Source organism: Otolemur garnettii, unplaced genomic scaffold (assembly GCF_000181295.1).
Source record: "Otolemur garnettii isolate 467f Iridium unplaced genomic scaffold, OtoGar3 scaffold00047, whole genome shotgun sequence".
NCBI classification, from domain to species: domain Eukaryota; kingdom Metazoa; phylum Chordata; class Mammalia; order Primates; family Galagidae; genus Otolemur; species Otolemur garnettii.
In genome coordinates this window covers 2,840,905-2,856,421 of record NW_003852442.1, presented here as the reverse complement: position 1 = coordinate 2,856,421, position 15,517 = coordinate 2,840,905, and the positions used below count along the sequence as shown (strand labels likewise).

Genomic DNA, 15,517 nt, shown 5'->3' with positions numbered 1-15,517 from the left:
GGAAGAAAGATACTGTGGGCAGTCTACCATTTTTTTTTTTCTTTTGAGACAGAGCCTCAAGCTATTCCCCTGGGTAGAGTGCTATGGCATCACAGCTCATAGCAACCTCCAACTCCTGGGCTCAAGCGAGTCTCCTGCCTCAGCCTCCCAAGTAGCTGGGACCAAAGGCGCCGGCCACAATGCCTGACTTTTTTTTGGGTTGCAGCCATCATTGTTGTTTTGGCGGGCCCAGGCTGGATTCGAACCTGCCACCTTAGGTGTATATGGCTGGCGCCTTAGCCACTTGAGCCACAGGCGCCGAGCCGGCAGTCCACCCTTAATGGAGAATTGTGATGTCCCGAGAAGTGCAGAGTATCTATATAAATTACAATTCTTCTGCAAAGAAGTCTTATCTCTTTTCATCTATCTATCTGTCTGATCTATCTGATCATTTATTTGTGTCAGTATGGACTCACGGAAATTTATTTTGCATGATTTCTCCACATGCATTATATTTTACTACAAAAGTTAAAAAATAACATGAGAACTCCGACAAAAACTGCAATTGTATTTGATAACAAACATCATGAGAGTCAAAAATAGAACATGACTGTCAAAACAGCAAATGAGTCTTTGGATACAAAAGTAAAAATATAGCTTCAGCGACAGGGGAGGCAGTGTAAGTAATCCTGTTCTATGTTATGCTGTTTGCACGGTACTGTGAATATTGTGCCCAATTCTGGGCATAATCTTTCAGGGGAGATGTAAGAAATTGGGTGTCATTCTAAGAAAGGCCATGCTGCTAAGGGTCCTTGAAACTGGATATGATAAATGAGATCTGACCTCCTTGGATTTAATGATATTCGTGGCGAGTTCAGACATCTTCACTACACAACAGTTCAAAAAAACTTAATCCAGCCCCATCTTCTTGTTGTCTTCTCCTGATATTTTACCCCTCCCCCACTGTCTAAAATAGAGAAATATGTAAGAAAAAAATATTGGCACAATTAAAATTGAACCCTGAAAAAACATTATCAGCCAAATGCTCAAAAAGTATAATAAAACTTGTGTTATAGGCAAAATCACCCTGATGTCCCTGAGATTATCTCTTATAATTTGTGCCATCCTGTCACTGTCTTGAAGTTTGGGCCACTGTGGTGTTCTCTGCGTGGTGAATCACACCGTCACCCTGCTATTCCCACTGTAACGAAATATCCTTCAGTTACTGCAACCACGTGATTTCAAAAATGCTTGAGCTTCTAAAAATGTGGCTGTTTCAGATACTCAGCAACAGATAAGATTCTACTGTATACAAGGGGAGAATATCTTTCAAACCTCTGAAAAATAAAATAGATCTAAACCTTCTCTGTATGGCTCCACGTGAGAAAAAGGAAGAAGAATGCTGAGATTAAGGTTGGCCTGGAGCCAATACCCCAAGCCATCCTGCTCTGGGAAGTCAACCTTCAGAGGCAGGGAGGTGCCTGTTCCCAAAGGTGGCCAGGAATAGTCAAGGAATTGGCATCGCTTGGTGAGGATGTTATAGGGAATCCCTATTTTACATGGCAAGTCCCTTCTTCAAATTCCCTTCTAAACACAAAGAGCCACTAATTTTAAGAAAGTGTACAATTGAGGATTTTTGGCAATTTAAAAAAAAAACCAGGTTGGGGATTCCTCTGCTTTGGGTAAGATAGTCTTGTTTTCAGAAGGCACTTTCAAGCAGAAATGAGGTGATCCAATTGGCTCCTTTCCCTTGGAAAGCTCAGGGCAAGCTTGCCAGAAATGGAACACTGGCCAGGCAAAGACAGCCTCAAGAATAGCTTTAGGACAAAAAGATGGGAACAAATAAGAAAGCACAACTGAGTTCAACAGGATGGAGGAAGTCCTGAGCAGCTCTCAGATGGACTGACCCTGAGGTCCTCAGGCAAAGGGACAAGGACATTCAGAGATCAGAAGGGTTTGGGGCTTGGTCTCACCCACAGATTCTATAACTCCATGCGCTCCCCACTTGGTAAAAAGCCTTCCTTTCCACCACCATGCACCCCCACTTGTCCTTGCTCCTGGGGCCGTCCCCACCAGAAGCACTGGGTGATCATTTCTGCAAGGTCAGACCTTGGGTCCATATTATTCACTGCTGAATTCCCCCAGGTCTGGTGCAGAACCAGTCACCTAGAATGCTCGCACTAAACTCATGCTTCCTCCTGTATTCATTCAATAAATATTAATTATATATGTGAACTGTGCCAGGCACAGGGCTAGGCGTCTTGTGAATAGTGAAGGAAAAACAACGTCAACAAACAGACAAGGTACCTGCCCTCGTGAAGTTCATAGGCTAGTAGGGGAGACAGGAATATTTCTTTTTCTTTTTTTTTTTGAGACAGAGCCTCAAGCTGTCCTCCTGGGTAGAGTGCCGCGGCATTACAGCTCACAGCAGCCTCCAACTCCTGGGCTCAAGCGAGTCTCCTGCCTCCGCCTCCCAAGTAGCTGGGACCACAGGCGTCCGCCACAACGCCCGGCTATTTTTTGGTTGCAGCCGTCATTGTTGTTTGGCGGGTCCGGGCTGGGGATTTGAACCCGCCACCTTAGGTGTACGTGGCTGGCGCCTTAGCCGGTTGAGCTATAGGCACCGAGCCAGGAATATTTCTTAAAATGAACAAATTGAATACGTGATTGTGAGTTGAGCTCAGTGTAATGAAGGGAAGGACTGAGGTGATAGAAGATCCTCAGGTTGGCTGGTGGGAGGTGACATTTAAGCAGATGTCTGAAGCATGAGCAGGGGAAGAGCCGTGTGAGGAAATGAATGAAGAAATAAATGAGTGGGAGGAGACTGACCAGGATCTTTCTCCCTGCCCGGAGGGAAAGGGCTGAGAGGCAGTGAGTGCTGCCAACAGTGGGAAAGTGGCTACCATCTAAGAATGACCATCAGTGCCAACCACAATGCAAGAATTATATCACTCACTTTTTAAAACAACCCTAGGTAGCAGGACTCTCCCACCCTCATTTTATGGAGGAGAAAACAGAGACTCGGGAAGGACAGGTCACGTGCTCAGAGCCCCACAGCTAGTAAGTGGCAGAGCTGGATTCTAACTCAGTTTAAAGTTTATGTGATGTTAAGCTCATGTTCTTAACCCTGCAGCTCCTTCCTCGTGAGGAACCTGGGCCTGGAAGCACCCTTACCTGGACTTCTATGTTGCACGAAGGTGGCTTCTGTCACTAGAGTTTGTCTTCCCCCTGGGAGCCCCACGACTGAGTCCTAGGGCAGGGCTTCTAACTCAGAAGCCACATGGATGCCTCCAGAAGAGTCACTTCACCTCCGGTGGGCAGGCGCCTGTCAGGAAACCCACACAGGTATGTTTGGCCAGCCCAGGTGTGAGACCCACTGACAAAGTGCCAAGGCCCCAGCCATAGTTCGTCCTGCATTCCCACCTGGGGAAGATGTTTATGGACCAGAGGTAACAGACAGGATCTTCCTGGCTGAGGAGGTCACAAGGCTTGTGACAGGTGCCCTGTCCTTGGATGGTACGTGGCTGATGGGAGGGTGTGGGGACTGGGGACAGAGGAAGAGTTCAGGGCTGGCAGAGGAGAATGCCAGATCCTCACCCCTACGCTTTTTGGCCTAGAGCCGGCACCGTCTCCCTGTCTCAGGTGCTCGGCTGACCAAGGGCAGTGACTCACCACGCCCATCAGAGATCAGAAGCAGCCTCCCTGGCTCCCTGTCCCAAATTCCATCCACTTTTCACAAGGCAGCTGCAGGCTGGAGTCCTCCCCATATCTTGCCTCCCCACCTCCTGCCCCTGAGCCACCTTCAGCACATATTTTGAGACAAATCTGTATTTCTCTGGGCACTTCACTGTGTATTACCGCCTCTTGTTCTTTATTCTCCTGTTGAAGAAACATGAATTGTCAGCATTTGTGGGTTTTTTTTTTTTTTTTTTTGCAGAGTTCCAGGTAAGACGTGCATTACTATTTACAACCAAAGCAGCAGAAGTCTGGAGCAGTGAAGTTACTTACTCGAGACTACTCTGAATGTAAGTGGTGGAGCTAAGGTTGCATTTGACGGGAGTCCAACCTCAAAGTGAGAATGCTGATCGTCTCCAGCTATGCCACCACCCAGGCTTTCTCAGAATTCTGCATCCTTCCCAACTGGGCACCTGGCCCACACAGGACAGGCCAGAAACCCGTGTTCCCCAGCTCCCCCTTGGGGGTCTGCAGGGCTGCCGGGGGCCCACAGGGGGCTGCCACTGCAGAGTGCCTGCTTTTGAGACAGTTAGTTATGGCTATGAGGCTGGATCCACTGCCAGAGAGACCTATTCTCTCTCAGATCAGTTTCCTTTCTGTAAACCGAGTATGTTAACATTCACCTCAAAAAATTTCATAAGATTTAAATGAGGGGAAAGGAAGAAAGGGCCAGCACATAATGTAATGATTGTTTTAAATTGTTTGTCTAAGGCAGGCAGCTTCATAGCACCCTCTAAGATGAGGCTGCTTAACTCTGCTCCTGCGGGATCCTGGGCAAACTTCTTAACCTCTCTGTGCCCCAGTTTCCTCACCTGTTAAATTACTGTAACAATAGAACCAACTTCATAAGGATATTGTACTCACAGAGAATAAGCATGTTGATTGTTGCGTCCCTGTGAAGACAGGCTGACATAGAACAGGCTCTCAATAAAGAGGGTGAATCCATATGTAGCTGAACACAGCCTCTCCATAAATAAGCACCAATAGATATTGGCCATTATTAGTTATATAACCTTTGTTATTATCTCTCTTTCTGGCACTTCCCATCTGCCAAGAAATACCTTCCTCTAGTCCCATATTCTTCCTCCATCCACCCCTTCAGCCTGCCCCAGCTGGGAGTTCCAGCAGTCCTGGGCACATGGACCAGAGGAGTGATGTTTTTCCCTTTCAGAATCTATCTTCCAAACTTTACTGATTGTCTGGATTTACTCTCTCTCTTTCTCTCTCCCCCCCTCAAGTCAGACAGTTCTTTCCTGTGAGCTAGAAGTTTTGTTTTTCTCTGTTCAGTTTGAATTCTGTCAATTATTATCCAATTAGTCACCTCTCCAGAGGTGGACTGCCCTTAAAAAAAAAAAAAAATAGGAAGGTGTGTGTTTGTGAATAGGTGTGAGTGTTCTGCACGCAGCGGGCGGGAGGGGAGCGATCAAGTAGGAACTGCCCTGGTATTTATGTTGATGTGCACGTGGGTTTAAACTACCCCCCCTGGGAATATAAGCCTGTATGACTTTTCTTAATCCATGCTCAGTTGGAGGGTTCTGGGGCGGCTTTCTCCCCTCCCTTCTGGCCTCTGCCTTCTTATAGCTCAGGCTGCCTCCAGCCAGCTTTGCCCACTGGACTCGCTAACCCTGAGCAGTTGAAGGTGCAGCAAGGCGTGACAATGAGCCCTTTTTCCTCCGAGACAGCCTGCATCTTCCTGGCTGTCCTCGCTGTGCTAGGGGGGACAGCTCTTTGCAAATACAACAAATGTCCAGGACTTGTGCAGCTGGCCATCTGCCTCGCGAGCCTCTGGGGAGGGGCTTGCTGGCTCAGTCTGTCCCTTTTCTGGGGCTTGGTCCTTTTCTCCTTGTCATGTTTGTTCGTGTATACTTACTTATCTGGCCAAGAATTGTTACCTGTGGATGAAAAGGCGGTCCTGGTGACAGGTAAGTGGACGGCGCTGCTGTTTTCAGGGAAGGCTCAATCTGAAATTGACTCTGGCTTATCCGGACTTTGTCAGAACTGGCTAAAAGAGAAAACACTTGGCATGGGGCAAAAGCGTGTCCCCAAGTGGTTTCCACTATATTCCTTTGATTCTCTTTCTTCAGGAGGTGTGCTCGCTCCACGGGGCTGGTGGTGTGAGGGAAGGGGAGGATGACATGCACCCAGGCAATGATTTTGCTAATTTCCCGAGAATGAATATTAATAACTGAGCACTGCAGTGTTGCTTCTGTTTTGTCGTGACCTCTCCTCCCCGAGACGCCGCTTAGATTCTTTTAGGCTTAAATGGAATTTTGTTCTGAGACGAGTGTTTGGCCAGTTTCTCGACCTGGGCTCCTCTTCCCTACGGGTGCAAGAAAGCTGATGAGCTGGGTTGTCTACTTAGCCTCTGCCAGATTTGAAAGCTTGAAGGGCAGGGACTCACTCACCTGAGCTGGAGACTTTGAGCTTTGCCTGGCTGTGGTCAAGAACCTCATGTCAAGTTTGTCATTAGCCCTTTAGTGTTTTTTAATTGGATCAAGTTGGCAGTGTGTCCAAAATCCAGCTGCCAGGTTTTTCCCTTGTTATGTGTTTTTTTTTTTCCCTCATGCAGATGTGAACTCAAATTAAATTTCTTTGCGTTGCAAAACTGGTTTGTTTAGTTATGAAGTTTGGGCTTGGACAGGGCTCTCATTAGGACTATCCAGAGTTATCCTAATCCAGAGAGCCCTGGCATGATAAGGGTATGAGGTGGAGAGCCTTTGCTGGGAGATCACAACCCAACCCTGGGTCACCCATGGGGGTAAAGGCAAGCATGTGCTGTGGCAAGGAGAAAAATCAGGAGCTTTGACAATTTACAGAGAAATGGACTCTTCACGTGAATTTTTCTATTTTTGCTGTTTACTTAATCCAACAACAAAATTCTTTCTTGTAATAAAATGCAAGTTGGTGCTTGTTGTTTCAAAGTGCCATGGAAAAACAAGCTTCTTAAAACGAATTTAAGAAAACTTTAAAGGTAGAAAATGTAGTCAATTTATGGGCAGCACCAGTGGCTTAAGGAGTAGGGCGCTAACCCCACATACGGGAGGTGGCAGGTTCAAATCCAGCCCTGGGCAAAAACTGCAAAAAGAAAATGTAGTGGATCTCAACTCAATGGGCTGTTTCTCTGCATGAATGTGTGGTATCACCTGGAGTTATGTCCTTGGGAGATGGGGTTTCCACCTTTTCTCTAGAAGTCTCCGACGGCTTATGGCCCAGGTGAATGCTGTTAAGTCTCAATTGTGCTGTTCTACGTACAGTAGCAAAGCACCCATGAATGTTGGAACAACTGCACGCCAAATTTATATTTTGTACTTTTTGTGTGAAGAAAGATGGAATAATTCAGCACATTAAAACAAAAAACCATACCGTAGTTGACAGCGGTGAGATCTCCTGGAAGTCCACATAGTCTTGGGAAATCAAATTCAAGGAGGAGACTTCTCAGACTAGTAAATGAGAATATTCAATCTTAAGATAAAGTTAGGCAAACCTCAGGGTGTCTGAGAAAGTGGGAATCCACTCTTTCTTGTTTCTATTATCAACATTTTTTTTTAAACTTTGCTTTTCAAGAAGCAGGCCTGCATTCATGTTCACAGAAATACACACCCAACTTCATGATCCCATACTAACTATAGAACTGTGTTTAGAGCCAAGTGAAATAACTGCATCAATTAGGCAACTCGAGCTCGCTGACTAATCTCTAAATGAGATACTTAGCCCAGAATTAAGAAGACCATTACATATATTCAAAAGTGACTGAAATGTCACTTTCAGATTATTTATCATTTTTCTGAGGAATGCCATAGGCTTAATACCATTCTAGGGAAGGTTTCAGGACTTTTGTACTAAATGGAAAAATTTTAAATGAATTCATTTAGTTAGATCAGAATTTCTTGGAAAAAAAATTGAGAACCTACTTTGAGTTTGGAAACACCTCTGTTTCAAGCTGGCTTATTTTATAAGTTGCGTGCATTGTGGTGGGGGCAGAGCAGGGAGAGAAATGTGGTAATGTACGTCAAAAGCCATAAATACCATTCTTTCATCTGATCATTCAAAGTCTTGTAAATTTCTCGTAAAGAGGGCAGTGCCCGTAGCTCAGTGGGTGGGGCACCGGCCACAAACACCGAGGTTGGTGGGTTCAAACCTGGCCCCGGCCAGCTAAAACAACAATGACAACCGCAACAACAGCAGCAATAACAAAATAGCTGGGTGTTGTGGCAGGCACCAGTAGTCCCAGCTACTTGGGAGACTGAGGCAGGAGAATCGCTTAAGCCCAAGGAGTTTGAGGTTGCTATGAGCTGCAACACCACAGCACTCTACCAGGCAGGGGTGACATAGTGAGACTCTGTCTCAAAAAAAAAAAAAAATTCTCATAAAGATACAATCTAAAGTATGGAAAAGGAGTAAAAGCCAAGCAAAGTGACACAGTCAGCACAATTTTATATGTAAAATAGTGAAATATCAAAAGCAACTAGAATGGTGATAATTTAAAACTCATCCTCTTGGTGTAACAATGTGCAGCCATTAAAAATGACAGTCCTAAGGACCATGTTACAACAAGGAAAACACACAGGATATCCCAATGTCTGAACAAGCCTGGGCTTAAGTCAAATGGGCTGGGTGAAAAGTCATTACAATAGGTGGAAAGAATTTGTCAGCGGTTGGATTAGAGTAATTGGATGTTTCTTCCCCTCTGGATTTTAAATTTCTCTAAAGTCATCATATTACGAAAACACTTAAAATAGAAATAACATTAATGAGGCGAGGTTCATTTTACTTTCTATTTAATTGTGAACCAAGGTGAAGGACAATTACAAAGACAAGTTCAAAATATGATCTTTACTTCATTTTGCTACCATGTTCAAAGGTCTTTCGTCTCAGAGACACTATAATTACAGTAGGAAGAAGAAGTAAACGAGATAGTGCATTTGAACATGTATTTGTCTTCAAGGTGCCTGAAGGTACTTAGGACATTTGATTCTTTTAAAATTTTATTTATTATTAATTAATTAATTTATTTTTTATTGCTGGGGATTCACTGAGGGCACAAAGAACCAGGTTATATTGATTGCTTGTTTTATTTTATTTTATTTTTTCCCCCTCATATCAGAATTGCCTTTATTTTCTTTTTTATTTATTTATTTATTTTTATTTCTTATGGTAAACTATGTACATTAATGCAATCATGGGGTACAATGTACTGTTTTCATATACATTTTGAAATACTCTTGGCTCGGCGCCTATAGCTCAACCGGCTAAGGCGCCAGCCACGTACACCTAAGGTGGCGGGTTCGAATCCCCAGCCCGGACCCGCCAAAAAACAACAATGACGGCTGCAACCAAAAATAGCCGGGCGTTGTGGCGGGCGCCTGTGGTCCCAGCTACTTGGGAGGTGGAGGCAGGAGACTCGCTTGAGCCCAGGAGTTGGGGGTTGCTGTGAGCTGTAATGCCACGGCACTCTACCCAGGGGGACAGCTTGAGACATCTGTCTCAAAAAAAAAAAAAAAAAAAAAGAAATATTCTCATCAAACTGGTTAACATAACCTTCATGTCATTTTCTTAGTTATTGGTTAAGACATTCATACTCTGCTTTTAGAAAGATTCACTTGTACCCTTGTAAGGTAAACCAAAGGTGATTGGTGGGGTCACCTCTTTTGATTGCTTGTTTTACATAGACTCTCTTATAATAGTGTTCGACCCCCCAAAGGTGAACCACCTCCAGTAACCCCCCAACCTTCCTTCCTTCCCTCTCTCTGCTCTCCCCATCCCCCACCCTGACTGTAAAATAAATGAAGAGCAGGCTGACCAGCACAATGACAGTGCTATCTCAAGCACCATAGAGTGGGAGAAACTTGGAAGTCAGATGGGCTTGAACTTGAATCCTACAGATCTTCCCTTGGTCTGGACTCCCCAGAGCCAGTGCTCACAGTGAGGATTAAGGTTGTAAAGTTGAATGGCATTGTTATCATCTCAGTATTTGGGCTCCTCTGGATATTCTAAATCCATTTTTTTTTTTTTTTTGCAGTTTTTGGCCAGGGCTGGGTTTGAACCCACAACCTCCCGTATATGGGGCTGGAGCCCTACTCCTTTATGCCACAGGCACCACCCCGATCCATTTTCTTGTTTTTTTAAAACCATACCCGGAGTGGGAATCCTTTGGATTTAACATTAGAGTAAGTGGATAAACACTGAAAGTAGACTAAGGAATAACAGCTCTGTGCTCTGAGCTTCATGTATTTTGTAAACAGGAAATTACGTGTCCAAAGTCTCTGAGCTACGAAGTAACAGAGATTGAACTGAACCCAGGTGAGATACATCTGCCACCCAATGCCATCCTCTTCGCCACCATCATTTGTAGTATTATGGCCATGGTTTGTATGAGTCCCCAGAGGTTACCAGGTTATAAAATGTGTCCACTCAGTCAGAAAGTAAATTTGAACATCTGTTATGTGCACACGACTCTGCTTAATACAGAGCTTGGCAATTGATTGGATGCAGAAGATGCTTATGGGGCCATGGAGATGCCATATGGCCTGAGTTTGAGAGCAGTGATGGGGGGATTCCAGTGGCATGTCACTGGCAGTTGGAAATACCAAACTAGAACTTGGCATATATTAAGGAGACAATATAGTCCTCAGTGAGCCTGTCATCCAATCTATCAGATGCTTTTATATATAAGCACATATGCTCCTTTATGCTGCAGTTTAAGCCTTATCTTAACCTTCTAGAGGGAAGTATGCAAAGGTATGGTCGACCCAGGTGAAAGTTTGAGTGGTGATTTTATTGGGCATTGTAGATGGGCTGTCTTGATTGAGAAATATACTGGTGGAATGAAAAGCCTCCCAACTGTATTATATAAACTGCCTGAAGGCAGGCACCTCTCCGTCTCTGAACATGGAAGACCCAGTGTCATGTTGATCAGTGAATAAGCCAAGAGTGGACAAAGTGTGCTCCTGAAATGTCTCCATCTTTTTGTGGTCATGGACTGGACACAATGGGATTGTCTCAATCCACCCACTTATTTGCTTGGGTAGTCATCTCTGCTATTCTTTTGGCTGGGGTCATGTGCATGGTGAGGGCAGAGTGACATGGCTGGGCTCTGAATGAGACTTTGTGTTGACTTGGTTCTAAGCGTGCTTCTGCTTACCTAAGATGTGGCACAAATTGAACATCCTCTGGCCACCACCAGGCTTCTTAAACTGCTCTGCACAGGTCACTGGTGCCCTCCTGATCACCAGAGCTTGACTTCACTCCGTCACTGCCACCCTTATTTTCTTCCTTTGCGTGCCTTCCTTTGCTATCCGAGATACCACATTTCCGTGATTCTCCTCAGTTCCTCTGTCCCTTGACTCTCCAAGTTCTCCTTCCTACCATTTCTCCAAGTCAATCTCCATGGCTCTGTCCTCAGCACTCTTATTTTGCTACATTCTCTACCACCTGGCGAAGCCTCACCTGTTTCTGTGGTACCAACTCTCTGTGTGAAGACCAGCGAATCTGTGGTTTCGTATAGCTTATGCTTTTATGGCCTCCTGACTTCTATGTCCAGGAGTTCAGCCTGAAACTTTAAGCTTGGCATATTCTAAAACAAATTTACATTCTTTTTCTACCGTCCTTTTCCTTTTCTTAACTTCTGTGGTTCTCAGATTTCCCCCAAGTCTGTCTGTCCCTCACCAGCTTCTGCCTCCTTACCCCAGCCACTTGCTATAGGTTCTTTTTCTCCCTTTTTAAATAATTTTTTCATATTCCTCTGCCTTCCTTCCCAAATCCCAGAATCCTGTAGATTTCCCATGTTTCTCTCTGTTTATGCTTCCCACACTGTCCTGTAGTAATCTCATTTTCATTTGTGGCTTCCGATCCCATCTATATTCCAGTGATGCTCAAATCTCTGTCTTGCCCCCACTTGTCTCCTGCATGTGGAAAACATACCCACTGCTTCCCACATATCTTCACCCGAATGTCCTGGAGCTTGTTCTAACAGGTGTGTAGCAGTTCTCAATGCGGTCTTACCTGTATTTCACTAATTTCTAGTGATGCTGAACATCTTTTTATGCACTTCTTTGTCACCCACACAAACAAGCCAAGTAGAAAGTGGATATAAAAATGTCTCACTGCATTATAATCATCACCATTTTTGATGTTCAAATTCTTTTATCTGTGGCTAATGGGAAACTCTTTAAATAGGCGCCTATGTCCTTTTGATTTGACCTCCGTAGTCTTGGATGGCTTCCTAGCTTTCCGAAACCATAGGATGTCTCACTCTCATCTGAACTCAAAAGTTAAAATGAGCCATTTCTCGAAAAAGGCCTGGTTCCTTTTTGAGGAAAAGGTATTAGAGACCAAAATATAGACCTTCAGAGTGCTCATTGCTACAGGATTGCCATTGCTTCTAAAGGGAGAAGCAATGAGCTTCTAGAGAATATATGATGTCTAGAAAAAGAGAATAGGCTGGACTTCGTGACTGACACCTGTAATCTCAGCACTTTGGGGGCAGGTTAGAGGTGAGAGGATCTCACCACTCAAACTCTAAAACAAACAAACAAAAAAATAGCTGTACCTATAGTCCCAGCTACTTGGGAAGCTGAAGTAGAAGGATTGCTTGATCCCAGGAATGTGAGGTTACAGTGACAATGCTATGATCATACCACTGCAGTTCAGCCTGGGCAACACAGCAAGACCCTGTCTCTAATAAATAAATAAATAAATAAATAAAACTTACATAAAATGTAAAAGCAAAAAAGAGAAGGAGGGAGGGGTTGGGGGGTCATGGGGTATGGTACACCTTTTGAAGGCAGGACACAAGTATAAGAGGGTCTTTATCCAACAAAGGCAATCAATGTAACCTGGTTCTTTGTACACCTTGATGAATCCCCAACAATAAACAAAAAAAATTTAAAAGAGAAGGAAAAATCATGAATCTATATTGATAGTTTCAATTCAAATGTGTGATTATAAGACTTTTACTTCCTCACATTTAGACTTGTGCTACTTTTCCTTTCTGCCAAATATCTTGGTTCCTAATGAGATGAACATAATCCCTCCTTTGCTTTATTCTCCATATACATATGCTAGTTAAAAACAATAGCAAGAATAAAGAGAATTTTAGTACTATTCATAAGACTAATGAATGAAGTTTACATTGTTTTGGTCAGACTTCTTAATTCTAGCTGATGAATACGAAAGACATGATAAAATAAGAAAATCAATAATCTTTTAAAATCCCAAATGAAATAATGAATGAATTCAACCGTCATTAACGTAAAAGGTTGAAGGGGGAGCTTTGTAATAGTTGGTCAGGTTGATAAAACCCAAACACAATAGTTAATGGAAATCATTAAACGTGGGACCCCAGGCTCATCCTCCAGCCTCCTGATGTGACGCAGTAGGGGTCCTCCAGAATGGCATCTGAGGAAGCCTTATAAAAGCAAAACAACCCCAACCTAACCAAGCCTCTATTTCTAACTTTTTAGGAAATATAGATGGAAGAGCAAGTCCAACAACACAAGGAAGCAATTTGCCAAATCTAGGGTGTGAGATATTCTAAAGGACAAATGCCTCAGTTTTTTCAACAAATAGACTGCATGAAAAAGAGTACAGTAGAATTTCACAGAATAAAAGAGGCTTAAGTGACATAAAGCCATAAAGTGTACATTATGCCCATGTACATGTGGGCATAATTTGTATCCTAAATCACATTAACTTTCAAAAGACAAGTTTGAAATAAATAGGGAAATCTGAATACATTCTGGGAGTTAGATGTTATTAAAGAACCACTAATTTTATCAGATTTATAATGATATTTTGGGATATGTGAAAGTCCTTATCTGTTCATGGTCTGTATGAACAAATTTACAGATTGATGAGTGATGTGATATTAAGTATGGAGTTTGCTTTAAAATACTGCAGGAAAAAGAGAAAAAGTGTGGAAGGAGAAAAGAGATGAAACAAAATGACAATTCTCCCAGCTGGAAGATAGGTACAGAGTTCATTACACAAGTCTCTGTTTACCCGTTGGAAACAATTTTAAAACATTAAAATGTTCAGGAGCATCATAGGCAGGAGGTCCAATGGGATCAAAGATGTGAATAAGGAAGCACAAAGAAAATTAGGGTTATGGTTGTGGGTGGCATCGGGACCATAGTGGAAGACAGTGGGAGATAACCTGGAAAGTGTGAATTAAAATCAGATCATGTAGCCTTTGATACTGCGTTTAGGAACTTGAATTTTATTCTCCGGTTAGTGGGAACCACTAAACAAAGGAAAAGTAGGTTCAGGGACACCCTTGGGGTACAGAGGCAGGTGCTGTGGGAGGGACAAGATGGGGTGGCAGGGGGACAGAGCAAACCCAGGGAGCTGGCGTAGGTCCAGAACACTGAGCTATATCACTTCTCGGCCTTTTGGCTAAGATCAAGTGCAGAACACTGAGCTATGAGAGAGGGGATAGTACCTGGACTCTGGCACTTTCATTTAATCAATGTCAACTCAATTTGTCATTCAACAAATATTTACTGAGTGACTATGGTGTTCTCAGCATGGATTTAGGAGTGGGGGATGGAGCAGGGAAGCAGATAGCCCAGTAGAGTTTCTGCCCTGCTGGAGTTTCTACCCTTCTCTCTCCTGCCCATATTCTTTTCTAGCGAGTATTCCCTTGAGGAGTTACTTGAGTTCTCCATAAATGTGGACTATGGATGGCCTCATGTTCCTAAACATCTTCTGTTAAGAACATTCATCAACATTGCAAAGTTTTATCCAATGTCCATCTTTTTCTTAGACCAGGGATCTCAGCATCTACTATCTATCTATTGGCACTACTGGCGTTTAGAGCTTGATGGTTCTCTGGGGTGGGGGCTTCCCTGTGCATTGGAGAATGTTGAGCAGCCTCCCTGTCCCCTACCCCATTACATGCCCAGTGTGGTGGCAACCAAAAATGTTTCCAGACTTTGCCAGATATCCCCCAGGGAAGAAAATCACCCATGGTTGAGAATTCCTATCCTACATCAATGGTTCTCAAACCTGGCTGGAATCACCTGGAAAGATTTCGAAACTATTACCAATGAGTATTGGTCCCATCCCCGCCAATTAAATGAGACTTTCTGGCCACAGGGCCTGGGCATTGACATTTTTCAGATTATAATGGGACTCAGGATTGAGTCTTAGGCAGTGAGACTGAGGTGTTTGTTCTTTATGAGTCATAGTGCCAGGACCTAACATAGTGCTCCCTGCATGAATGAATGACGGTGAAGACAGGCAGGAAGATGTGTCAGAAGTTCACAGTGGTCCTTGGGGGAAAACCAAATACCACCTTTGTTTATTGCCATGGTTACCAGCTCCTGGGTAGGCTTCTCCTGCTTTCTTTCCTTCTGGGGAGGGCAGATAGGAGATTAAATTAAAAAATTCCCTGGGTCTCAATTCATCTCTTCCTTATGGTCTCTTGCGTTGATTGAGGATTTTTGAAATTTGGATTCTCAGTTGACCACACATCAGCCCTAATAGCATCACCTTGGGGGATGTCAGTCTCAAGAGTCATGTCTGTGTCTCTTAACTGGCGTGAGATGTGGCACACTGCCCTGTGTATACTGTTGATGGGAGAAATATGAAAATATGAGCAGTCGTGATGGGGATTTCTGCCATGCCTGAGAATGCATATTGCCATCATGGTAGCAATCTGGTGACAGGTGGAGCTGAGCTGAGCTGATTTTCTGCCATAAGGTTTAGAAAAGGAAAACTGGAAACAGAAGCCAAAATGGAGACAGATGGCTTTAGGATGAAAGGTGCGGGTTGCTGAGTGGATGTAGATGTGTGGAAAAGAAGC

The 15,517-nt window shown here is 43.8% G+C and overlaps 1 protein-coding gene across 1 annotated transcript in view; it reads left to right on the top strand.

Annotated features, from left to right (window-relative positions):
* The first annotated feature begins 5,101 nt into the window (after nt 1–5,101).
* HSD17B2 (hydroxysteroid 17-beta dehydrogenase 2) overlaps nt 5,102–15,517 on the top strand; it is a 44,678-nt gene continuing 34,262 nt past the window's right edge. The window contains exon 1 of the mRNA XM_003791301.3: nt 5,102–5,636. Within this exon, the coding sequence (XP_003791349.1) occupies nt 5,372–5,636 (265 nt within the window). The 5' untranslated portion in view covers nt 5,102–5,371. The remainder of the gene's footprint in view (nt 5,637–15,517) is intronic.